Source organism: Homalodisca vitripennis, chromosome 4 (assembly GCF_021130785.1).
Source record: "Homalodisca vitripennis isolate AUS2020 chromosome 4, UT_GWSS_2.1, whole genome shotgun sequence".
NCBI lineage: Eukaryota > Metazoa > Arthropoda > Insecta > Hemiptera > Cicadellidae > Homalodisca > Homalodisca vitripennis.
Window position 1 is genome coordinate 108,732,225 of NC_060210.1, and position 26,593 is coordinate 108,758,817.

General features: G+C 33.5%; 1 protein-coding gene across 3 annotated transcripts in view; it reads right to left on the minus strand.

The window, feature by feature from the left end:
* The window catches only part of LOC124359941 (importin-5), a 79,087-nt gene extending 54,797 nt beyond the window's left edge, over positions 1-24,290 (minus strand). For all 3 annotated transcript variants that reach the window (XM_046813123.1, XM_046813124.1, XM_046813125.1), the window contains exons 1-5: positions 24,159-24,290; positions 9,736-9,891; positions 7,302-7,528; positions 3,559-3,655; positions 3,184-3,288 (exon numbers count right to left, since the gene is read on the minus strand). In XM_046813123.1, the coding sequence (XP_046669079.1) occupies positions 3,184-3,288; positions 3,559-3,655; positions 7,302-7,528; positions 9,736-9,891; positions 24,159-24,239 (666 nt within the window). In that variant the 5' untranslated portion in view covers positions 24,240-24,290. The remainder of the gene's footprint in view (positions 1-3,183; positions 3,289-3,558; positions 3,656-7,301; positions 7,529-9,735; positions 9,892-24,158) is intronic.
* Between the last annotated feature and the right edge of the window lie 2,303 nt (positions 24,291-26,593).

The window sequence follows — 26,593 nt, forward strand, 5'->3', positions numbered from 1 at the left end:
GGCTGGACGGATTCGCCTAATTTTTTTTAAAATTTGTTCGTCTTGATCTGTAGAAGGTTATAGGATACTTTTTATCCCTTTCCCGATTCAGGATTCCGCCCCACTGGTTACAGAAATACCCGTAAGAAATGCATTGCAGCAAACATATGTTATTAAGTGAAAGAGTCTTTTCAAATTTTTAATCAGCTGTTCTTTGTAAACATATATAATGCGACAAAAAATTGTTGTTATTTTTGACAGTAACTAAGTAAACATAAATATTTTTGACGTTTCTATGTAAACAAACATTTTTTGACATTTACAACGTGTCACAAATGTCAAATTTTTGATAAACGTGATTTGATATCTTTTTTACAATTTCCAAGAACAGTGTTATTGAAGCAACGATTTTGTCGGGAACATCTGCCGGGGAAGATGTCTTCATCCCTCGCATCCCCTTAATTCCATCCGACTTGCCATTTGAATTTAAGAGACTTCAGTTCCCCGTTCGACTTGCGTTCGCAATGACGATTAATAAGGCACAAGGACAATCACTTAACGTCGCAGGAATCCATCTGGAACCCTCATGTTTCTCGCACGGTCAATTATACGTCGCTTGCTCAAGAGTCGGAAACCCGAAGAACCTTTATATTTATGCTCCAAATAATACAACTAATAACGTTGTTTACCAAAACGCATTAAAATAAACAAAAAACTTTTATAATAGATTTTATGATATGCTACGATGTATTAGTAGAGCAATAAATTAATTGGAAAAACGTATAATAAAATTAGTATTTCTTTTCGATGCTTGATTGATGTAGCCCTCTCTACTGCCACGCGAGCGGAGCCGCGGGTTTAGGCTAGTTTGTTCATAAATTGTTAACTAAATAATAATTAGAATCATTCAACTAGTTGGTGTTTTAATCCTTAAAGCGCTGAAGAAACTTTTGCCTGGATACTACTAGCGTACAGTTGAGAGATTAAATGAAATTCTGTTTAAGCCATAGTTTAATTTATTTTCTTAGAAAAGGAATAACAAACAAAAGCATATTATTCCAAAAAATGTTCTGTGGATACTGGCAACTGCAGTCTACATGAACACCTACTCTACGCATGTATCGTATGAAGTGTCACGCATCGTGAGAAGACAAAAAAATCAACTGATTATTGAATTATTTTAGTGCATCACGCATTTTGTTCATATTACTACCATAAATCTATAAATTTACGTATTCGTGGCTTGTAATGCACTCAATAAACTAAACTAAGACAATATGGATATTATGTGATTAACACGCCTTACTCGATAATAAAACCTAGTAGCCCAATAGAGCGACTTCTACCAGTAACTATGGCTCTGGATGACTCAACACATCCAACTGGTTTAGCGCTACTGTGACTTCTTCAATAATAAAACCTCAGAAACTGATTGCACGACTTGTACCAGTAACTCTAGCTCTGTATAATTCAACATGTCCAACTGGTTTAGCGCTACTGTGACTTCTTCAATAATAAAACCTCAGAACCTGATTGCACGACTTGTACCAGTAACTCTAGCTCTGTACAATTCAACATGTCCAACTGGTTTAGCACTAATGTGACTTCTTCAATAATAAAACCTCAGAACCTGATTGCACGACTTGTACCAGTAACTATGGCTCTGGATGACTCAACACGTCCAACTGGTTTAGCGCTACTGTGACTTCTTCAATAATAAAACCTCAGAAACTGATTGCACGACTTGTACCAGTAACTCTAGCTCTGTATAATTCAACATGTCCAACTGATTTAGCGCTACTGTGACTTCTTCAATAATAAAACCTCAGAACCTGATTGCACGACTTGTACCAGTAACTCTAGCTCTGTATAATTCAACATGTCCAACTGGTTTAGCGCTACTGTGACTTCTTCAATAATAAAACCTCAGAACCTGATTGCACGACTTGTACCAGTAACTCTAGCTCTGTATAATTCAACATGTCCAACTGATTTAGCGCTACTGTGACTTCTTCAATAATAAAACCTCAGAACCTGATTGCACGACTTGTACCAGTAACTCTAGCTCTGTATAATTCAACATGTCCAACTGGTTTAGCGCTACTGTTACTTCTTCAATAATAAAACCTCAGAAACTGATTGCACGACTTGTACCAGTAACTCTAGCTCTGTATAATTCAACATGTCCAACTGGTTTAGCGCTACTGTGACTTCTTCAATAATAAAACCTCAGAACCTGATTGCACGACTTGTACCAGTAACTCTCTAGCTCTGTATAATTCAACATGTCCAACTGATTTAGCGCTACTGTGACTTCTTCAATAATAAAACCTCAGAACCTGATTGCACGACTTGTACCAGTAACTCTAGCTCTGTATAATTCAACATGTCCAACTGGTTTAGCGCTACTGTTACTTCTTCAATAATAAAACCTCAGAAACTGATTGCACGACTTGTACCAGTAACTCTAGCTCTGTATAATTCAACATGTCCAACTGGTTTAGCGCTACTGTTACTTCTTCAATAATAAAACCTCAGAACCTGATTGCACGACTTGTACCAGTAACTATGGCTCTGGATGACTCAACACGTCCAACTGGTTTAGCGCTACTGCGACAATAATAAAACCTCAGGCATTTCAAACAGCCAAATACAAACAATATTAATGCTCATGTCTAATTCACAAAACATAATAAAATGTCATGTAAAACTACATGAAATCATGAAGGTATTGGAAGAAATATGAACACGAGAACATGTGAACAATAATGTATACTGTATATCAGTAGTAAAGATTATTTACCCTGAAAAAAATTGTAGGTACACATTTAATATGTACTATTTAATAGAGTATTTATTTACTCTATATATGTTATGTAGTTGATTTGATGGCAAAAATCCAATAAAAAACGATATCTCCATTTTTACTTTTAGTTTGATGGTATTAGTATAAATCTAGTAACATAATAGTTTATTTGATTTTGAGTGAAGTTTTTAAAATAGTAAAGTGTTAAACCAAATTAATTCTATAATAAATTTAGGATTTTAGACAATTTTATTTTGTTTGAATTCACTTTAATATTATTGATGTTGAGAAAATATATACAGGAGCAGTTGTCCATTAAATCCTTAAATTAGAAAAATTCTTACTGAAATAAACATAAATTACATCGTAAAATTTTATTTATGCTTATAACTTCAAACCTGGATAAGCAGAGGCAGAAGGTCAACAAAATGTTTCTGAATGTCAATTTCCTTTTCGTGTAGCAGAATGAAGGCAGCCACAGATCTTACTGCTTGGAATCGAACCTGATAAAAATATAGAAATCAAATTACGTCTATAAGTTGTACATAGATAAATTATTAAAAGCCTGTAATAATTAATTGTTATACCTCCACACCTATAACATTTTTTAATCTTTAATACTTTATAAAGCCTATTGTTTTAATTAGTATAGCCCAAGAAAATAATGGAATTTAGTAAAATTATCAAACATTTTCATTTCACAAAATATAAAGAAATAAAGTCAACTCTTGTAAAAGTAGTGCATATGATATCGGTAAATAATTAATACTTACATGATATGAAGAGGTATCCATTAAAGATTGGTGAAGCATTTCTTTGATTAGATTCAAGTAGTTGGATTGATGGTTACCAAAAACTCCAGGAACAGATCTGTACATCATATGTTTATTTTAATGAAAAAGCAGAAACTTTTTATAAGCCAAATAACATATTGTAACACAACCCTTAAATCATTAAACAAAATTTGGCTATAGTTCCTTTAGGATAAATTTAGACATCTATAGTTTTAAGTCTTGTTTTTGCAAAAGTTAAATTTCTGTTGTCTCTTGGAAGAAGTAGCAAAAACGTATTTGTGACAACTGTAATTTAAAATACATTGGCCAAACAAAAAGGAAAATAAAAAGAGTCAAGGAACATACAGCACATGTGAAATATCAACAAGAGGAACGATTGGTCTTGGCAAAACATGCATAGTGGAAACTGCTTTTCACAATTAAAATTATTAAATAAAATCCAAAATAAAAAATTCCTCAATGCTTACGAAACGATTTTTATACAAAAGAAACAAAATTATTTAGTAAATCATGAGCCTGGACCTTTCTAAAATTCACCATTACTGCCTTTAATCAAATTAAATATTAATTTTTACATATACAGTAGACATACTTAGTGGGCTTTAAAATGTTATCTCTTCACATTTTTAATGACATGTGTTACTATTTAAGTCTAAATTGTTTGTATTATTACTTTAACCACTTTTATTTCAGTTATGTGGGTCTGATGATGTGTTTATTGAACATGAAAGGCCTCACAAAAAAAAAATCATAATTATTGAAGTGTTTGTTTATAAATCAAGTATTTGATTCCAACAAGAAGAAGCTGGTAGAATGTCTAATAAGATTTGTTCAGGTAAAAAACAATAAGGTTATCATCGCTCAAGTCTTTATATGAAAACTTAATATTATGTTAAAATTAAAAAATATTACTATTTTTTAATTTTGAAAATAAAACAGAGGAATTCTTTCATCATTTTAAGGAGTCTGTGATATGCAGTAGTATTATCATTAAATACTACAAAAGCTTGATATTAAGAGAAAATGCTATTTTAAACATTATAAACAGATAATTTGCTAATATTTTGTATACCAAATAAGCTAACACAACGCCATTCCATTGCCACACAATTGAGCACCTGGCCGATTAAAACGAGAAACCAGTCACCAAAGTGTAACCTGGATTTGGGATCTTCAATTCATTTCTGGAGGTGGTCCAAGGCGCATAGTACCTAAAATAAGCCAAGAACCAACACAAATTCGCTATCTCACAATCGAGTACGTGGCTGATGAAACCGGGAAACAAGTCATCAAAGAGTATATACAGGTTTTAGAACCTTTAATCCATTTTTGGAAACAGTCCAAGTCATATAGTACCTAAAATAATTCAAGAACCAATGCCTGTTTACTGTCACACAATTGAGCTGAAACGTAGAAACCTGTCATCAAAGTGTATTTTGTCTTTGGGATCTTAAATCCATTTTTGGAGACAGTCCAAGTCACATAGTACCTAAAATAATTCAAGAACCAATGCCTGTTTACTGTCACACAACTGAGCACATGACTGTTGAAAAGTAGAAACCTGTCATCAAAGTGTATTTTGTCTTTGGGATCTTAAATCCATTTTTGGAGACAGTCCAAGTCACATAGTACCTAAAATAAGCCAAAAACCAATGCCTGTTTACTGTCGCACAATTGAGCACATGACTGTTGAAACGTAGAAACCTGTCATCAAAGTGTATTTTGTCTTTGGGATCTTAAATCCATTTCTGGAGACAGTCCAAGTCACATAGAACATAAAATAAGCCAAAAACCAACACCTGATCACTGTCACACTTCTGGTGAAATGTGGAAACCAGGCACCAAAGAGTATGTACATCTATGTCTGGGGGATCTCAAATCCATTTTTGGAGACAGTCCAAGTCACATAGTACCTAAAATAATTCAAGAACCAATGCCTGTTTATTGTCACACAATTGAGCACATGACTGTTGAAAAGTAGAAACCTGTCATCAAAGTGTATTTTGTCTTTGGGATCTTAAATCCATTTCCGGAGACAGTCCAAGTCACATAGTACCTAAAATAATTCAAGAACCAATGCCTGTTTACTGTCACACAACTGAGCACATGACTGTTGAAAAGTAGAAACCTGTCATCAAAGTGTATTTTGTCTTTGGGATCTTAAATCCATTTCCGGAGACAGTCCAAGTCACATAGAACATAAAATAAGCCAAAAACCAACACCTGATCACTGTCACACTGTCTGGTGAAATGTGGAAACCAGGCACCAAAGAGTATGTACATCTGTGTCTGGGGGATCTTAAATCCATTTCCTGAGACAGTCCAAGTCACATAGTGCATAAATAAGCCAAGAACCAACACCTGTTCACTGTCACACAATTGAGCACCTGGCTGGTGAAACGAGGAAACCTGTCACCAAAGAGTATTCTGTGTTTGGGATCTTTAATCCATTTGTTGATACAGTCCAAGTCACATAGTACCTAAAATCACATTTTATTATAAAGAACTAATGTACCTTGCATTGTATTGCCATAAAATGATAATCAAGTTTCTTATAACATAGTACTTATTTCTGAGATATGCATTTTGAAATGAATTTGTATTAGGCACTGGCAATTTTAAAATCACAAAATAACTTTGTGCAATACTATTGATAAACTTTATTATCCTCATAAATTTATTTATTCTAACAGACTTCACTAAATAATCATATATTTTATTTATTGTTAAAACAAATTTCCATTCATTTGAGAGTAAAAAGTGAGTTGCAATAAGTTCTGATCGGCTCGAGTTTCCACTATTCTAGTTGTCAAGTTGTAGCATTCTACTGGTTGAGAAAGATTGCACAGCAATAAAAAATCCCTAATTAAGTGAAAAAATATTTACTTTTATAAGTGAACCCAAGAAGATAGATTTCAAGGTAAGCTTGCTGATTTATCTATTAACTAGTAACAATCCCTGGCTTTCAGTCCTATTAAATCTAACCAACATTGTATAATTCGTTATAAAAACAACTGTGTAGTAAGCCAAATATGATAACGCAAGCAGGCATCTGATTGGACTAGAGTGTGTGTGTGTGTGTGTGTGTGTGTGTGTGTGTGTGTGTGTGTGTGTGTGTGTGTGTGTGACAGTAAGGTGCCAAAAACCAACTCTAGTGGTTAGTAAAGGATCTACAATAGTCTGAACTACCACTGACCTCATACCTGAGAGATAACATGATAATGGGCCTCCTTAAGTGTCGAATATCAAACAAATATTCTTTAAGGAGTCTCAAAAATAAATTTTGTAATAATATTCAGTTTAGTTTAAACACTTAGGGTATCTTATACATTTAAGGTCTAAAAAGGTTTTGACTTCAAAATGTTTGATCCCTTAAATCTTGTTTCCCAAAAATTAATTTGTTATGTACTAAATATACATATATTTTAATACTAATAAAGATATTGGCTTAAACTGTTTTTTTTTCTTTCTATTATTAAATACGTACATTAAATTTTAATTTTTAAATAACTCTTAAAATGTGAAAGTTATACTATAAAAAATACTTCTTAAGTAACTAGGATTATACATTTTTATAGCATAGTCAAAGCAGCTGTGTAAAATATTACAATACTCTACAAACACAATCAGAAAATATACAATAATAAATTAATACTAATTATATAAATACCGTATCTTATATCCACAACATCCATGAATGATTTAATATAATGCATACTAACGTGAACATCCGAAGGGCTGCTTCTTTGAGGTGTGGAGAAGGACCATTGGCACACTGGAAGAGAAACTGAAGAAACTCTGGCCAGAGGTTGTTGCCATCATCATCCAAAAGATTGCGTGCCACCTCAGCCACCACATCACATATCTTGCGCCGCAAGGAGTCAACCTGTTCCATCTGCACAGCTAGCAGCAACTGCTCCTTTAACTGTTGCTGAGCCTCTGGAGCCAACTGTTTGTACCAATCATAACGTTAACATCACATATCTTGCGCCACGAGGAGTCAACCTGTACCATCTGCACAGCTAGCAGCAACTGCTCCTTCAACTGTTGCTGAGCCTCTGGAGCCAACTGTTTGTACCAATCATAACATTAACATCACATATTTTGCGCCACAAGGAGTCAAACCTGTACCATCTGCACAGCTAGCAGCAACTGCTCCTTCAACTGTCGCTGAACCTCTGGAACCAACTGTTTGTACCAATCATAATGTTAACATCACATATTTTGTGCCACAAGGAGTCAACCTGTACCATCTGTACAGCTAGCAGCAACTGCTCCTGGGCCTCTGGAACCAACTGTTTGTACCAATCATAATGTTTACATTACATATCTTGCCTCACAAGGAGTCAACCTGTACCATCTGCACAGCTAGCAGCAACTGCTCCTGGGCCTCTGGAACCAACTGTTTGTACCAATCATAATGTTTACATTACATATCATAATTTTAATCTTCCAGATGAATTTGAAGTTAACATTGTTCAGGCCTAACTTATCAAGATTTTGAAGGTAATAGTGTAAAAGAATTTAAAATAGTTGATAATTTCTTGAATAACAGCTTCTAGCAGCAAAGTTAAATACTTAACACACTAAATTACAGAAGTTCTGTTTGGAAGTAAATTCTGATTCTTCCTAGTTTGGCAAGGATTAGTAAGAGAAAGAAGAGACGACACCTGTTTTAACAGAGTAAGCAATTGAAAACTTTTAGCAGAATCAGAAAAAAAATTGATTTAGAATTATAAAATTATCAGCATTTTTCTTTCAGATAGCTACAAAATTGATACTTATATTCCTTGTAATTCTTACCATATGTTGTATGAAACATGTACAGAAGGTCAAAGCACCTACCTCCCATACAGCAATTTTAATGATAAAAGCAAAGAAAAATGAGCTTAAATGTAAAGTGAGTTTCTTCTTGTACCCAAAAATTCACTGCAATACATGCTTTTGCAGGTTTTCATCGTTGGTGGCAGCCCTCATTACAATCATGAGTAAGTAACATGACTCTGAATAATATTCAGAGTCATGTTATATTATATTATATCACACTGCTGATGTATAAAGAATACATCGGAAAGCTAAGTGCTACGAAAATTACCGAGCTGTGGTTAATTCGTGATCTGCAAAATTGGTAGAAACCAGTATTGAACAGTATCTTCCACAGTTGCTCTTGGAATAAAAGCATAATTAACTCAATTAATTACCGCAAATGAATACAAAATGCTGTGATCTAAGTCACAATGTGTATGTTGGACTGTAGTAATAAACTATGAAACAACACAGCGTAAGGCTCCTGTTTCGGAGACTTAACAATTGAGTTTGAACAGTTTAAATGGTCTGATCAGTCGTCAAATATCCAGGTCGTTCAATTGATTGGAGAAATGATGGGATTTCCACCAGCTGCCATCCAACCAATGCTGCTATGACAACAAAAACTAACGTACGTGTGAGGAGTTCAGCCGGCCATCTACAGACTAGCGACAATATAGTTCAGTTGAGATTTAGATGTGACAGTGATATCAAAACAAAAACTACCTTTCTTCATTTTAACTTATGTAATCTGACAACCAATCGGATCATGTGTTATTAGCAATCGTTCTCAGACCAAGATTGGTCGACCTACTGTAATCATCCTAAGGATTGTCACGTATAGGGGAAGGAGGGGTTAACGCAACATAGGGGTAGAACTAACCAAGATAAACTCTACATCACTTACTAAAGGTAACCTTAGATTAAACGGCAAACACATCGTTGATCACACACACTAGTAATCTCGTACTGTCCATGGACAATTGGTAAAATATATGATATTCTCTAGATTATTCAGAGAATAGTCGTCGATCTTCATTTTTAGTTTGACGAATCACGTCTTGAAAAATACAACAATTGGGATTAATTACCACCCGATTCAAGGAGCTGTAAAATAATTTCTTGATTTCTCAAGTTCTTAAAGCAAGAACTTTTTTGAGGTTTTCCTGGTTAGACAGATTTGTGGCCAATTCCTGGTCAGATGGCCACCCTGACAGATTAACTCCATAAGGTTCAACAAAATCATGCAGTTTGAATAATTATATTGAGTAATTGAATACTTTACATATGTGGAAATTAATTAATAGTCACTTATAAGTGCATTTAACAGTATAACCAAAAGAAACAAACCTTTGAATAAAACTCGTTAAACTCAGCTGTGAACAGTCTGCGTAGAAGAACGGCTGCCATCTGACGCTCATCATCTGTTCGTGGTGAGCCCTGGTTCTGCACGGTGTTGAGTAGATATACAACTTTGGTTTCAAGTGGGAGAGCATTGTATGCTTCCTAAAACCAAACATTTCTATCAGTCACTAATCGCATTACATAATTTAAGTGTTAATGGTAATAAATATAACTTATGAATGCCGTGAATAAAATGTCCTATTATCCCCGTGGAATACCCACTTGATGTAAATAACAAATATTTGTTGATGAAAGTAATGATGGTACTGGATAATGGGTGAATCAATCATTCAATTAGTAAATCAAGTTTGGAATTTTCTTCCCGATAGTTGTCTCTAGTACATTCAAGTTGTCTTTAACAGTAATATCAGTTGAGGAAAGATTGCACTACTGTACCATTAAAACTGAAGATATTTTGTATTTTAATGTTAATAGAATAAATGGCTTTTTTAACAATTAATTGACATAATACAACTAAAAATAAAACAATTGTCATAATAAGATTAAAACTAATGATAATAAACAATCACAATTTCTTGTAGAAATAATTTATTAAAAAACGTTCAGAATTATTACTTGCTTAATGAAATCAGCGCATATGTTGTAAGAGATGACTGCAGCCTGTTATTTCAGGATGATTGTGTATTTCACCAAGAGCACAGCTACAACAGTTTGAGAATATAATACAGCCATATACCTGATATACGTGCGGACTGTATGTACATATCAAAACATCTGTACTATATCTTTTCATATTGACCACATCCATTGTTAACAATTGTAATACTTGACTTTCTAGCCAATTGATGATGGTCTTGAGGTTTGTTTGCTGGTGAGGTATGTTCTTAACAATATCACTTTGATTTTTGATTCAATATCCGACATAATGGGAAGGTTTAATAGCCTGATGCCCTAAGAGAATGGTTCACACATTAGCATGCAGGATTTATTAAAAGTAGTCTAATAAGAAATGTAACACTAGTTTTCAAAATAATCTAAACCATGTAAGCCTAACTCAAATTTATTCTGTAATGTATCTACCAATGAAATTTACAAGATAATTGAGTAGAAAGACACATCATAATTACAGCAGTGATTTAAGAAATGTTTCATCTCACTCAAGTCTTAGCAAAGAGAAATTACTTTCTTTCTCATGGTTGGAGCAGTTTTCAATGTAAAAGTGACATAGTGAATAGGATTTTAATTTAAAGGTTAAAATTGTATTTAGTATTTTAATTGTAATTTCCTAATTGGTAAAAAATAAAACAAAAACAAAGTAAAGTAAATTATGTAGACAATTCCAGTAGTGGCCCCACCTGGCATCAGTGCTAACACACAGTAGACATACATGGTGTGTTTGTTGTTTACTCAACTAATTGATAACGTTTTAGACAAACAAATCTGTATCTATCTAACTATAAGAAACATATAAATGGATCCATTTTATAAATTGTACTAATAGGGATTAAATGTTTTTACTTAAAAAATAGAACTTTTTTATCATTACCATTAATTGTTGACAGTGTGTAAACAAATAGTTACATAACATTCAATAGGGTTATGCTGACATCTTAATCATTAAAAAAGGCATGATATATAATAGCTTCTACCATAAATATTAATTTTGCCAATCTATAACTATATATTCAAAAATATTTATGTGTCATTTGATCGTACAAATGAGTTGCTAAAGAAAAACAATCCCTTGTAGCATTGGAGCTATTTAATTTGGCTGTATTTAATATGACAGAAAAAGCAGGATGGTCCACTTACTGTTTTACCACCAAACAGTTTGAACTGTGAATAAAAATTTTATTCTCGTTCAATATAAACTCTCATAATGTAAGATATTAACATTGGAAATAACACAAAAATTTTATTTAAAAAATAGGCCTAGCAAAACTCGAGTCATAAGAAAATAACTGTGAACACCACTCCAACGAATTAAAGAATATTATAAAGAATAAAACTGTACTGAATCATTTACAGTTCTGAAGTCAATCTAGCCCTTCGAAAGACCATTTGGTTTGGTTGTGGTAACTGATTTAACTAGATTAACAATGTTGACACTTTGTGCAGGATTAGCTGCTGACATGAGGTCAACTTGCCCGGGACAGGCCAGAAAACTGAACTCATACTGTTATATTTATCATTTCTTTATCTGGCTTTTAGTTCGGTAGTCTTGAGGAGGCTCCTTTGTGTCCCCTCCAGGCAACCGTATGAATGTCCAGGAGTGAACAGCAAATCATTAACCACAAAGATATTGGGGTGTATGAGTAAATCGATAGGTCTAGTCGACTGCAGAGGATGACTGTTGGTGGGACTCCCTAAACACTTAGGCAGTTGCTAACTTGGACAAGAAAAGGGTGTGCACGCTGTGACTGGAGAGGCTGGTACAGAGCTGGCCTCCTTTCTTCCAAGGTGACATAACTAGGATATAGTGCCCACAATACTTCCTCATGGATCATTGTATAACAATTATATTATATGTTAATGTGTTTTAAGAGGATCATTCCTTCAAGCAGTTAAGAAAGGTCAATATTACGTCTAGAGATATATTTATATAGGCTTTTGATACAATGACAATAATCTAAATATCACGTAATGTCTAGGGCTGATAATGGTTCACAATTTCCATATATTTTTTCAAATACTTCACATCTCTACCAAATCTTGCTAATTGAAGATAACAATTTTTTCTTATAAGAGGGAAAATTATTTCATCAATTTTAAGACAACTGTGTGCTTATATAAAGCAAATCAGCTCTCTGTACCTGGAATATTGTTTTACAATTTACCTTTGTTAACCCTTCAACATGGGGATTTCCATGAGCTAACCTCAGGCCTGTTAATAACCTATGCATTTATCACTGACTAAAACTTATTACAAAACAATTTTTGTTTTACCAGAACTCATAGAACATAATGTAAACACTAACCTGTATGTAATAAATAATAGAGCAAACGTAATGTTGTAACACAACAGATTTGAGCCATCTGTTTGGTTTCTATAAACAGTTATAAGTAAAATAAACATTCTTTGTTTGAAGATTGTTTTTGGACTTCGAGATCTACAATCTGATCTCTTCTTCAGGTAAATAACAGGTTGTGATTCCTGAATTATGCGTGTCACAACACTCCGGTATGATTTGTTTGTTGTAACCTAGCTTGTAATTATGTGTTTGGTTAGTTATTTACCTGAAGAAGAGAACTGATTGCAGACCTTGGAACTTAGTGTTACTGATTTTTTGTATCACTAAACATGTCAAATATCCAGAAAAATCTGGTTTCATTCACAAGATAAACATTTTCTGTGAAGACAAAAATAAAAAATGCAATGTCCTCTTTGTAACAATATTAAATATCGCTGGAAGTAGTTAAACTGATACAGCTAATTTTCATATGCTTACAATCTGCGTTAAACCTTGATGTTCACGTTGATGAATTAAACTTAGAATGCTGCTTTAACCTGTATAAATTTAAAACTGTATTTTAAAAAAGTAAAATGATGATTACTATGACTTTTAAAAGCTTAAATATTAGTCTATCAAGACTTTTGTCAACCTCGGCACGCTATTTGAAACACTATGTGCCGGGTCATATAGGAATTTCTGGAAATGAAACAGCGGATGCCCTGGCCAAGATAGTCTCTTGGTAGGGCCAGAACTGAGTTATGGAGTAATCTTATCCTACAGCAAAGCTCTGGTAAATATCTGGGAAAAGAAGATCAGATCCTGAGACTTGGAGAAAGGTCTCAGTATTTAGGCAATAAAAAATGTTTATCTATCCATATGGGTGGTCAATACTTCTAGATCTAAACAAGGAGGATATAGCTCTAACTTAAACCTTTGTTTACTTTATTATTGGAGTGCTGTTCCTTTATATCTTTGTTTGAATGAATGATCCGTTTCAAAAATGTAATTTTGGGGGCAGTCATTATATTTTTAATGTTATTTACTACAGTCATGTCCAGTACGTCATAAAACTGCTCTTTAGTTTTCAATACGTTGTTAATTTATTAGTTGTTACAAAGACCATATCTATGTCATTATTCATTAATTCTAAACAGTATTTTGTACAGAATGATTAAATTCGATACATACAAATTTCTTTTCATTAGACATCTTAAATTTCAATTTTGCTATTGCTCTTGTGTTTGTTTATTAATTTATCAGCCATACCATGAGAACAACAATTAGATTTTTCAATTTATTTATAGTATTTAGTTCCTTGATAAAGTTTTCTGGGCTTAAAGTGACATTTAATAATCTGTGTGTCACAGTTACACAGTGCAATTTTTTTAGATATTGGATGGTATGAGGTACAATACCATTGTTTGAGTTCCATGTTATTAGTTTTCTATATGCTGTAATCAAATGTGTTATTCTTCTCTTTTAAGTTCAATCTCAAAATTCAGCTTGTCCCTATTCCTACAGTGAATCTTAATTTTGATAAAATATTGTTTTACCATTTGAGCTTTCTCTAGCTAAGCATTCAGTAAAAACCATCAACTAAAACTGTACATCAATAAATGTGTACCATCCTTTCACAAAGTTATACACAGTTTATGTTCAGTTGATTGTAAATGTTCAGTACATAGAATAAAACAATACTTACATATATTTCCTGGAAGATTTATGTTAACAGAAGTATTGGCTATTTGAAACAGTAATAAAATACAACTGCTAATAAAACCTTAAGGGTTATTTTTTAAGTACAAAATCAAATTTAGACATGTGGGGCTAACTCCACTGACACGATTCAATATGTACAATCAAACTAGCTGTAGGAATATTGAACCCAGATTGTTAAATACAGTATTGTACTGAAACTGTTCATTTAGATGCAGAAATTGGTCTCTTAATTCAAAATTATTTTGTACTCGTTATAATAGTCATTCTCGTTTTTAAATTCATTAGAAGTCCTGAGTAAATAAAGTTATTTATTTAGGTAGATTATATACAGTTTTATTTTATTGTGTTTTGATCAACAGAAACCTACATCCTGACCAGAAAGGATGTTATAACAATACTTCAACAACGTAATATTAAAATCAGCTGATAAGAGCAGCTAAAATTAAAACAGCTGATTGCTGTGGATCACAAACAGTGCTGTCACATTATCACAGTGGATATTAATTAGCAATTGCTTTTTAAACGCTCATTATCTCCCATATTTATCAACCGATTTTCTTAAACCTGGTATCATTGGATTTTTAATTAAATTGTTTACTTAACATATAATACTGGTGATTTTTTTTTAAATTACAAGTCGTTTTTAAGATATTTACGCTTTAAGATTTTAGAAAACCATCATTTTAAAAATAAAGCTTTATAAAAATGATTTTTTATTAGGCTTTTAGATTATAAAGCTATACACCAAATTTTAACTCATTACATCAAGATGTTTTCAAATTAAATAGTTAAGTAAAAATAAAAGAAATTAGCCATTTGGGTAATTATAGTTTTTTAAAAGCTTTAATATGAGATTATGGTTTTCATTGGTATAGAAATAATAACTGAAATATTGGTATAGAGTTCTGGGATACACCCTGTATGTATATATATATGTATGTGTGTATGTGTGTGTGTGTGTGTGTGTGTGTGCGCGCGCGCGCGCGCGCGTGTGTATGTGTGTGAGCACATGTGTGTAAACCCATTATTCAAATACCACACAAATTATTTTACTTATATTGAATTAATTTAAAACAATATTTTTATTTTGTGCTTTAAAAATAATGGGTAGGAAACAATAAGAGGACCTGATTTTTTTATATCTTTAGTATAATCATCAGTTCATAATATTCATATATCAAATACTAGACTACTTTGGTAGAAAGCTTTAGTTTCCACTGTACTTCTTTTTTTTTATCAAGTCCTTTTAAATGAGGTGTTACTTAATGCGTATTTTATATTTTAAAATTTTGAGCTACTTGCCAAAATCCCATTCTGGGGAAATAAGCAAAGTTGTAACAGTAACTGAAAGTTCACGTCTGTTTCCTAGAAAGGTGTCCTGAGTTCCATCCCTCCATCATTATCCATCAAAAACTAAACAGAGTGTATCGATACTTTTAACTCACATATACAGTGACAATATCATATAATAATAGATGAACCAAAACAATCAAACAATAATTAGAACAAAATATAGAAAAAAACTCATGAGCAATTAAGAATTGATAACAAAACTTTGGAATAGAAAAATAAATAACAAGATAATACATTGATTAGTGAATACGAAACTTATGGAACTATCTATATGTTTTCTCTACGGTAACAATTTTTAACTGCTTTCAAGAAATGATTGAAAGCCTCCCCTTCCTACTAGCTTTCTACTATCTTCAGTGTTGACATCAGTTGCCAGGTCTAAAGTTTTCACTACACAGTGAAATAGACAAAACCACATTCACTCAATTCAAAATACGCCTACTACATGTCTGTGACTATTGTTGCTCCAGGTTTTACGTGCTTTATTACAAGAGGAATGCAGGTTTTTCACCGTGGTTATTTTCAGAAAAGGCTACAGTATAATAATTGGCCGCTAACACAATCGGATGATGATTATTGATTTTAAATATCGATACTATAAAATACAACATTCGACCTATAGATATTCATAACATCATTGCTTTTCCTTCTTTAGACTAGTGAAGTCAATACCAGCTGTTGCTAATGATATTATTACAGTACCAACTGTTATTTCGTTTATGTAGGAGAGGGCTAGTGACGACATGAACAATGGCGATGAATATGGAAGTATTGGCTCAAAATGAACACCGTGCGACGTTTTAAATGGCTGTAAGAAAGCTAGCTCCTCAAATCCGAAGTATCCTGTTTGTATTGAGGAGATAAAAATTAGAATTAAAGGTGGAAATAAAAATTTTTGCTACAAGAAAATTCAGAGCAAACAAGATGTCGTAATAAATGCACTTGAGAAGACTTTTTTTAACATTCTAATTTGGTATTATGAACGTAATGAAAGTCATAATGTACTTTTTTTTTAATCAAACAAACTATAATATTTTAATTAATTTCAGTACCTGCATAAATACCATTTCAGTAATACAATGGCAAAAGTAATCATAAGAATACTACACTGCTCAAACTTTAAATAAAATTTAGTTATTTTTTGTAATCTGAAACAAATACATTTCTTTTACATATCAAAGTATAGCTTCTATATATTAACATTTATAACATAATTCAGCTTGACACCATTGTTCAAAATTTACTCAAAGTAAAAACGTGTTTGGAAATAAGTTCAAAATTAAAATCATCTGTTTCGTTATTCACTAATGGCAGCAAGAACAGTGAAGTACGTGTCTTTGTTTTACAGTCACGTTTATCCTTGAAAATACATAAGGTAAGTAAATGTTATTGTTTTCTTGCAATTATATTAACCCTCCAACTGATAACCGATGGCACAGGCGTTCATCAATACCACTTGTGAACTGATAAAGACGGCACAGCTGTAAGTCAACTTTCCGCTATTATTAAGTGAAAATTGTAATATAAGTTATAAAGATGTAACTTGCACCAGTTGAATCCTCTACTCACAAATACCAATTCATTTTATATATTTTATACTCGTAATATTACTTGTCAGCTGATATCGATCCAAATGCCGCATGGCATACAGCTGACAGACTATGCAGCTGGTGACGTGCTGCACGGCCTTGATGTTCTTTGTTGCTAGATTATAATGTAGGCTATAGGTCAACCGCTATTAAAGAAACCTGCGCAAAAGCAAATTTCTGAGCAGTACCGCGCAGGAGGGGCCCCCCTCCAGCGTGGAGTTGGGGCGGGGAGTGGGACCAGCACCTTGTACCTGTTTACCAGCTGTGTCGATCGTTCTCGCTCTCACAGTTTTGTTTACACTGCAGCTACTTTACCTGTTCTATAACTATATTTTTTGTGTAAGCATATACAAGTGTCGCAGTCTAAGCATAAAATATTAATTGAACAGATTAATGTAGCCATAGATGTATCCAGGAAGCTTGCATTTTGTTTTGAGGTTAGCCGTGCAGTGGCAGTGACCATTAGAGAGTGTCGTTCAATTCGAACGGGTTAGTCAAGTGATCCAGATCAGTGTTTCAAAAGACCCGAAAGACCCGTTCACCTAGAACGTTTCGTTCACCTACGAACGAGAAGAAACCTACCTACGCAGGAGCAAAGTTATGGAACGCCCTCCCAGAACACCTTAGAAAGACTGAAAAACAGCAGTTTGTACGAAGACTGAAGAACTGGTTACTGGAGCATCCGTTTTACCAACTGAAGGAATTTTATGAGTGGACTAATAACAATGAATGTCAGCAGTGAAACAGTTTTATATTAACTTGACAAAATATTCCATACTAGACTTCCATGACCCTTGTTCTTATCTCTATGATAATGTACAACAGAATTTAAATAAAAAATAAAAATTCACTTTTTCCTGCCAATTAAATAAGTTATTTAATAGGATATTTTTTTCAAACCAGATTTGTTGTTTTTAATGATCGCTAAAACTTATATTATTAAGTTCATTTAAAAACTCTTATCCATGAAAGATAGCTTAACATCATATAAAAAATTACTACAAAAGTATAGAGTTTATGCATTAGGTTACACTAAGTCCTCAAAATTGTTCAGTCGTTATTTTCGTTCACTGCTAACCGATTAACCGATTAATTCTTTATAAATATAATACATTGATCACTTATTTAACGTTTTTATACAAATAAAAAAATCATTAACAAAAACTTTATGAGCAAAAACATTTAGTTTTTTATTGTAACACAACTTAGTGTTTTTGAAATATTTTATTTTTTCAATTTTAGTTATTCTATCTTATACTCCTTTTAATTCTGTACAAAAAGGCATAAAAAGATTTGGTACTTTGGGATTATACCGACCACACCAGTATGAAGAAAACAAAAATATAAATTTATAGAAACAAACATGATAGAACGAAAAAACAACTCTTTAATTACAAACTTACAACGATTATCAATGGGGTCAGATTCCATTATATGTCCCCAATGCTTAAACATTTTTCAATGAACTTAGAACGTTATAAAACGATGTAGTTGAGTAACAGAACTAACATTACATCAATCAACAAGCATTTCCAGGTATTGTGTTATTGTTGCTGTTATCTTATCTTTCTCAAGAATCCCGATTACGGCAGGCCGCGCGGCATCACATGATTATTTAAGTTTTTTGCACGGTACATAATTGCCTTTCCATTACAATACAATTTATATTTCTGATCAGCCCCTCTAGAATTTGATATTTTACTGATAGGTACTATCTCGAGGGGTGTTTTTCTTTCGTTGACATTAGCGGGGGCTTCGGCATTCGGTGCTGCCGAAGCCCGCGCAGATATCCGGAGGCACTCGCATTTTGGGTGATGGAGTGTGATCAAGAATAAAAACAAGTTTTGTGTGTTTTTTTCCAATAAAGAGTTTAGTTTTTGTTTGGTAATGTAGGGATAAAACACGGAAGTACAACAAAGCGACGCACCAGCTGAACGGGCGGCGAGACTCTGCAATCACGTTATCTACTAGACCGCTCGACTTTGACCTCTGTCTGAGGATGGGGAGGGGTTTTCGATAAGACAATTCCTGTTTTATATTGACGAAATATTGTTCTACGCTAATCTAGTAATCAGTAGAAGCAAAATTTCAAATAACGACTCATGTCTGGGTGTGGTCGGTATAATCCCAAAGTACCAAAGATTTTCTTTATACTTATAAATGAATATTGGAAAATAAATATGAAAATATGAACTACTACAAAACTAGAAATTTTCTAACCTAACCTAACACTCTGTGTATTGTCTACACTGATAATGCTTAAATCTAATGCCTGCAATACTAGGTCTTCATTGTCAGCAATGTTTTTACGACACATTGTTTATAAATCTCACTGAACAAACACAAAAACTATACAAACGTATTTAGTAAAGTACTAGATGCTTACAATCGCCGTAACTCGCGGCCGTTAGTGTTCTACTCACAGACTAGAACAACACACACAAACGAAATAATTTGAAGATACTAACACTACAAACCCATTTACACTTAAAAGCTTTCAATATCATTTGTGAAATAAACAGCAGCGCAAACAAAACACGTGACGGCTCGTCCGCGTAGCGGCCGATTCTAAACGCGACTGACATGCTCACTTTACAACCGCCGTAAAAATCTGAATGTAACCAAAACCTACATCAAAAGTTACGTTGAAGCCTTTGGAATGCGTATGTATAGTAATTGAGCCAATTTAGATAAATACTATATAAAATATAAGCGTTACTGCAGAAGTCGCTAACAGCGATTCTGGCATTTCTTGCATATAATGCGGGATCGCTAACAGCGATGCTCCGGCACTCAAAGGGTTAAGAATTAGACCGTAATCGTAATGAGTTATACAACAGGGGGGCTAGGGAGTCTCCCCATTTGTAATCAAAGGCATAAAATCAATCAAGTCCATTGATTATAAGTGTTGTCATTTAAAATATTTAGCAATGTATCTATTAACTTACAATTACATTTATTAAATAAGTTTTAATTGATATAGTTGCATTTAAGTTAATAGATTCCTGAAATAATACATTTATTGTTATATATCTATCCATTCACTGTACGATATGCTGTTTCTTCCTCTATTCGAATACTTTTTTACTAGCAGATCCTTTCGTTCACTCGGTCATTACATTAAGTTGTTCATTTTTTCAGTCAACACGATGACCGGTATAACACGCTCTAGCGGGAAGGCTCAGTAACACTGTACTAACCGGTTCAACTGAACGGGTCGCAGCAGTGAACGTTACCGACTGAGCCGGATTAGTCAGCTCATCAAATAGAGTGAGTGCCGAGCAGTGGTGGGGATACTTGGAGGGGTATTTACCCCACCCTGCGTGAACTCATATCAACCAAGGTTTTCTTGTAAGCGGTTTACCTATAGTTGTTTGTAGTTGACCGTTATGCTGTGAAATGGGCGATACTTGTTCAAATTATATACCTGAACTAACTTATGGTGGTGATGAAAATATTAGTTCTAATGATGAAAGTATATGCATGATGTTTCTTTGTCAGATTTGTTTTCAGGTAATGTGGGTGATTAGAAACCAGTGGAATATGAGTTGGACAATGAAAAAATGATAGCGACAGTGAAAACAATTCATTATTATCTGATATTCCTCTTGCCCAAAGTAGTCATCAAACACCAATATGTACTGCCAAAAAAATAGTACATATTCTACATTTTTATAAAAAAACTTTTTTGTGTTGTATATAAGTGTACTTTTTTTACATTAACAGTATCTTACTATCTCAAGTCATGTAAAAGTTACATGGAGTGAAACTTAGTAAAACACAATTTTTTCCAATTTATGTAAAAAAAAAAAAAAACTCTAGTAGCTGCATATTTGCATTATTTTACATTTTTTTCTGGTTTCTAACAAAAAAAAGAAGTATATAACATTATTTAACATGTAGCCTACCACATATTTTTTTTTTAATATACAAAAAATATTCTGCGCAAAGCCAGAACCAGTGTATCTTTCTGGGAGTATCTTATTATCAATTGGAGGGTTAATTACATATTATATTTTAGTTAATAAATTATATTAATATCTGTACAGTTAAGATTGAAAACTAGCGAAACCTCGTATATTGTTTTTTTGAAATACCAATTATGTTATTTGGTTTGACATTTCGCTTTCAGTCTTTGGATGGTCATGAATATCGACAATTCCATGTCATTTGATAATCATCATCTGATTGTGTTAGTGGCCGTTTATTATACTGCAGCCTCAGAAAAAAACTTCAATTCTGTACCTACCACTTTTTTGTCCTAGTATGGTTTCAATTAAACCTAATTTCTATGTTCCTTCTACCATCCTCCCTTTGTTATATTTTGTTTTCTATTTTGCACTCATCTATTTCCACCACCACTCCAGGACCTCTACACTTTTCTTTCCTATTAAAATGTTCATCAATCCATACAAGACAAACCTCTCTACAAAACAAGAACCAGTCACATAATATGATGAGCTGTGTAAATCCGAGCTGCACTCTAACTTACAGTTTAATCTTCCTCACACATTCCACATTCACATAATGGGTTTTTTAGTAACAGTCCATCTTGAAGCCAAATCAAACATGTTTTATCATTTTTTTAAAGCAATTTTGATTTGTTTTCTAAAAATGACCACCATTTTTTACTTAGACAGTCACTTATAAGATCAAGTATTACGTGTATTATCTAAAAAGTTATAACGGTTGATTTAAATAAATTGTTCTAAAATTAATCAGTATCGATTGATATAATTAACCCTAGAACTGTTAATCGACATAATTATGTCGGTTAATGCCGCATTTGTGGTGTTAACCGTCAAAATTTTGTCGATCAAACATTCCCTCCTATAATTACTTTTTATAATATACTCCGGTAACGTATCGATATAATTCATGCACCATTGGATTCGGGAAGAAAAATGCTAAGGAACAGATGAGTTTTATTCCTCTTTGTATTATGGTTATGACGTAGCAAGCTTGTTATTTTGAACGTAAAAGAAAACGCGACGCCGTTTGTTGTGACCGCCATATTGCCGCTGCCGTTCTGTATCACTTTCGTGCCGAGCTGTGGATGTTTGTAAGTTTTAATAGTTTTACGCGTGTTTTAGTGTCGTATTTAATGTGTAGTGTGTTGTTTGATGTCGTAGTAGTGTAAAAATATATATTTTAGAATAAATCAATTTCTATTTACTGAAATATGTTTGAGAAATTACCGGCTTTGTGTAGGCTATGGCAAAATGACTTGGCTAAAATTCATTTCACATAGTTTGTTATTGTTTTCACTTACTAAACGTTATTTATAGCACTCTTTTAGCTCTGAAGTAACTATTTATTTTTGGTAAATAGATAGTTTTCACAATAAAATATATATTTCCTGTAATTTCTTTGGTTATATATAATAACTGTTTGGGTTATTCTCTATTTTTTTTATATCTTTAGTTATATTTATAGTTTTCTAACTACATAATATTTCCTATTACTTATAAACCATAAATTTATAAATTTTGATATAGTACAAGCTTTAGAAAACTATTTTATATTTTGCTGAATGAAAATTTTTCGCAAAATTTTTGAATAATGGCAAAATTTAACTTTTTTTACTTTTCAAAAAATAATTTATGGTAATTATTTCATTACTACTGTACTTATATTTTATTTTATTCTACGTAATAAAATATGCAAAATAACATGTATTCGTAGATAAATGTATTTGAAAAACTTGTTTTACCAAAGTCTTACGTGTACACCCGATTTTCAGAATTTATACGCATCGCTGCTTTTTGTTCTATAGCTTTATGATGCTTTCATAAATGTGTATAATGTTTATGTTTTTCTGAAACTAGATAAAATTTGACACAGAATGGCTATCTCACTTATAAATATTTCTCACTATAACTTCATTTGCTAGGTATGGTCCCCCCCAAATTTAAGAAATATTTTTCGTAAATTTTATATTTGATTAAAAAAAGTGTTTATTAGAAAATTTTTGATGGTTAATTTTACAATATAGTGCAATTCTACGTTTAATTCTGAACACAAAAATATATACTCTTATTTATGTTGCTTTTATTTTATATTTTTAATAGTTTTTAAAAAAAAACCTTGCGCGAAGCTCCAAAACAGCCCGACACTACAGGATGAAATGACCGCCAGTTCTAGGGTTAAGTAACATCGTTAGGTAGGCCTAAATTTCTACATACAAAAATCAAGTCCGCTCTACCCAAAGCAACTAACAATCACATATTAATTGTAAATTACTACGATTTGTTTTTCTACTCCATACTACTGATAATTAGCTTCATTGATTCAATTAACATAGTGCCACTTGGTAGGCTATACAGCAGTTCAATTATTAGAACTCGATCTTATATGAATGACAAGAAAACTAATTCCTACACATATTCATCCAACTGACTCATTCCTCACCTTGAAGAGAATCCCTACTCTGAGTCACAAATGATGCAAATAATCTTGCAAGTGGAAGTAATCTTTAGTCACTAGGCATGAGCAAATAAGATTGTCATAAGAGGACATATAAAATACGTACACATGGGAGGAAAATATAATATTGGTGATTTCGAAAACAGGCTTACAATATAATTACCAACATCCAACTCTTCAATTTACGTTGTCAAGTAATTATTAATTTACTTGATATCATCGGTTTCCCTCCAATCCGGGTAACATGATTTTGACAACACGAGGCTGATGTGGCAAGGATAATATTGGTAAAACAACTAAATGGTATTAGCATCATAAACTAATTTTTTAAATTGCAACTATGATACTTCAACTATTTAATGCATACCTCTGCTTGTGTCCTGATGGTGTTATCGACGGACAAAAAACTTGTTAAAATTTTATTAAATTCTTCTAACTGTTCAGCCATGTTTACCCTCTGTTGGAAAGAAAGCGCAAATTCATAAAACACTTGAACAGTGTCACCAACCTCGTTTTAGTTCGTTGGTAGTAGATTAATAACCCTCAACAGCAAGATTACACGTACATGTACAATATTCAGGATACAGTGGATGAGACTGAAGTATTCGGCGATTTCTACTAACTGATTTGCTTCACATCAAATAAGTCACTTCGCTTAAATCGTCTCCAGTATAAGTGCGATATATGGATTATCTCAGACAAATAGACGATAGTGGAGTGGTGCTCCTCATACAACAGAAGACAGACATTCATTGATACACCATATAAGTGGTAGAAGAATGGGAAAAAATAATCGTCTCCAATACATCACTTGGCACTCCATATATATCACAGCTTTTTTAAACTTTTATATTTTAAACAATTCCCCACACATCACTGGAGGAAACTGGCTTGCAGATGAAATTGGTGACAGTTCTTTCAGTCCGACAAAGAAGGTCATCTGCTATGTATTGCAGGACCCATTTCCACGATGTACGTTATCAGCAGTGTCTATGAAGAGTGCTGCAAACTCTTCAGGTGAAAATTTAGGCGGTCTAAATAAATAATAATAAATACAAAAAAATGCCTTTTATTTCCAAGCGTTTCTCAGTACAAGACTGTTTTTCAGAATAACTTAGGTCAATCCTTATAAGTATTTAAAATAGGTGCAACAAACAATGCTTAACAAGTACACAATAAACTTAACAGTAACTAAATAATGAACTAACTTAAACTACATGACTATTTTTATAAAAATCCTTTACTTTTATTCTAAATGAATTTAGTTTTACTCGTTTGAGGTTTTCGGGTTGGTCGTTGTACAATTTTGGGCCAAAGTAAGAGAAGCTCCTCCTACCCAATTCCAGGTTCACTTTTGGAAAGTGTAGCAAGTGCGTGACACGACGGGTTCTGTATTTTGAAACCTCCTCCCGGGATGAGAGCCTCCCGCTTAAGTACTGTGGCTCTCCGTCAGACAGAACCTTGTGAATTAAAATACAGGTCTGTATCCTGCACACAGTTTCCAATGGCAATATGCCAACAGCATCTCGATAAGGAGAAACATGATCAAAGCGTTTCAATTTGAAAACAAAACGAATTGCGGAATTCTGAAGCTTCTGGATTCGCTCCTGGTCTCCCTTCGATATACTGTTGCCATAAGCAGGATAACAATAGTAAAATACAGAGAACACAAAAGCCTGCATTAATTGCAGCCTTGCAGACTCCGGCAGCAGATCCCTAAACCTGTAGATACCCCTTAACCTGCCAGTGGCACGCTGGATGGTATAAGTGACATGGTTGGAGAACGTAAGGTCCCTATCCAGCACTACGCCGAGAGTCTTCACGCTGTCACAAACAGCCAAGCTCTCGCCACCGATCGTGACTCTCACCCCTGTCACTTAGGGCCTCTACAAGGTTGTGTGGGGCAAGATGAATCACAGTGCACTTGCTAACATTGAGTTTGAGGCCATTGTCATGCGACCACTGGCTGATTCTCTCTAGATCAGAGTTAATCCTCAGAAACGCCTCTTCAATGTTGCCAGGCGCATATGACAAGTGCAATTGTGAGTCATCTGCATATAAGTGTACTCTACTGTTTTGCACACATGAAGGAAAATCTGATGTGTACAGGTTGAAAAGAATTGGGCCCAGACAACTTCCCTCAGGTACACCTCTACGTTTAAACAAGACAGCGGATGCCTCAGCTCCCAACTTTGTAATCTGGCTCCTATCATCTAGATATGATTTGACCAAATCTATTACACTTTTGCCAAATCCATAATAATGTATCCTCGCCCCCAGCAGTTCATGATTTATTGAATCAAACGCTTGTGAATAGTCAAGCATTACAATTGAGCTATATCTTCCTTGGTCTCTTTCATCGATCAGATCACTGAATAAGTTTACCAGGGCAGTGCATGTGCTGTGGCTTTTCCTAAGACCAGATTGTGTTTTGGCAAAATGTTTTCTCTTTCCATATAATTAACAATTTGTCTTGTTACAATTTTCTCGAGAATCTTGGATATTGCGGGTAATATCGATATGGGCCTTAATTGTTCGACACATTTAGGGGCTGCCACCTTTGGCAAAGTGTGTACAAGGCTAATTTTCCAGTTTTCAGGAGAATTATCATTTATTAATGACTCATTTATCAAATTTGTAATGGCATACGGACTCACAGCCTTGATCATATCTATTAAAATTTCATCACTCCCGACTGCTTTTGATTTGATTTCATTCATTGCTGATTTTACTTCGACACTTGTTACTGTTGAAAAGATGAAATCATTTACCACTTCCTCTCGCCTGTTTTCCTTAAAGAAG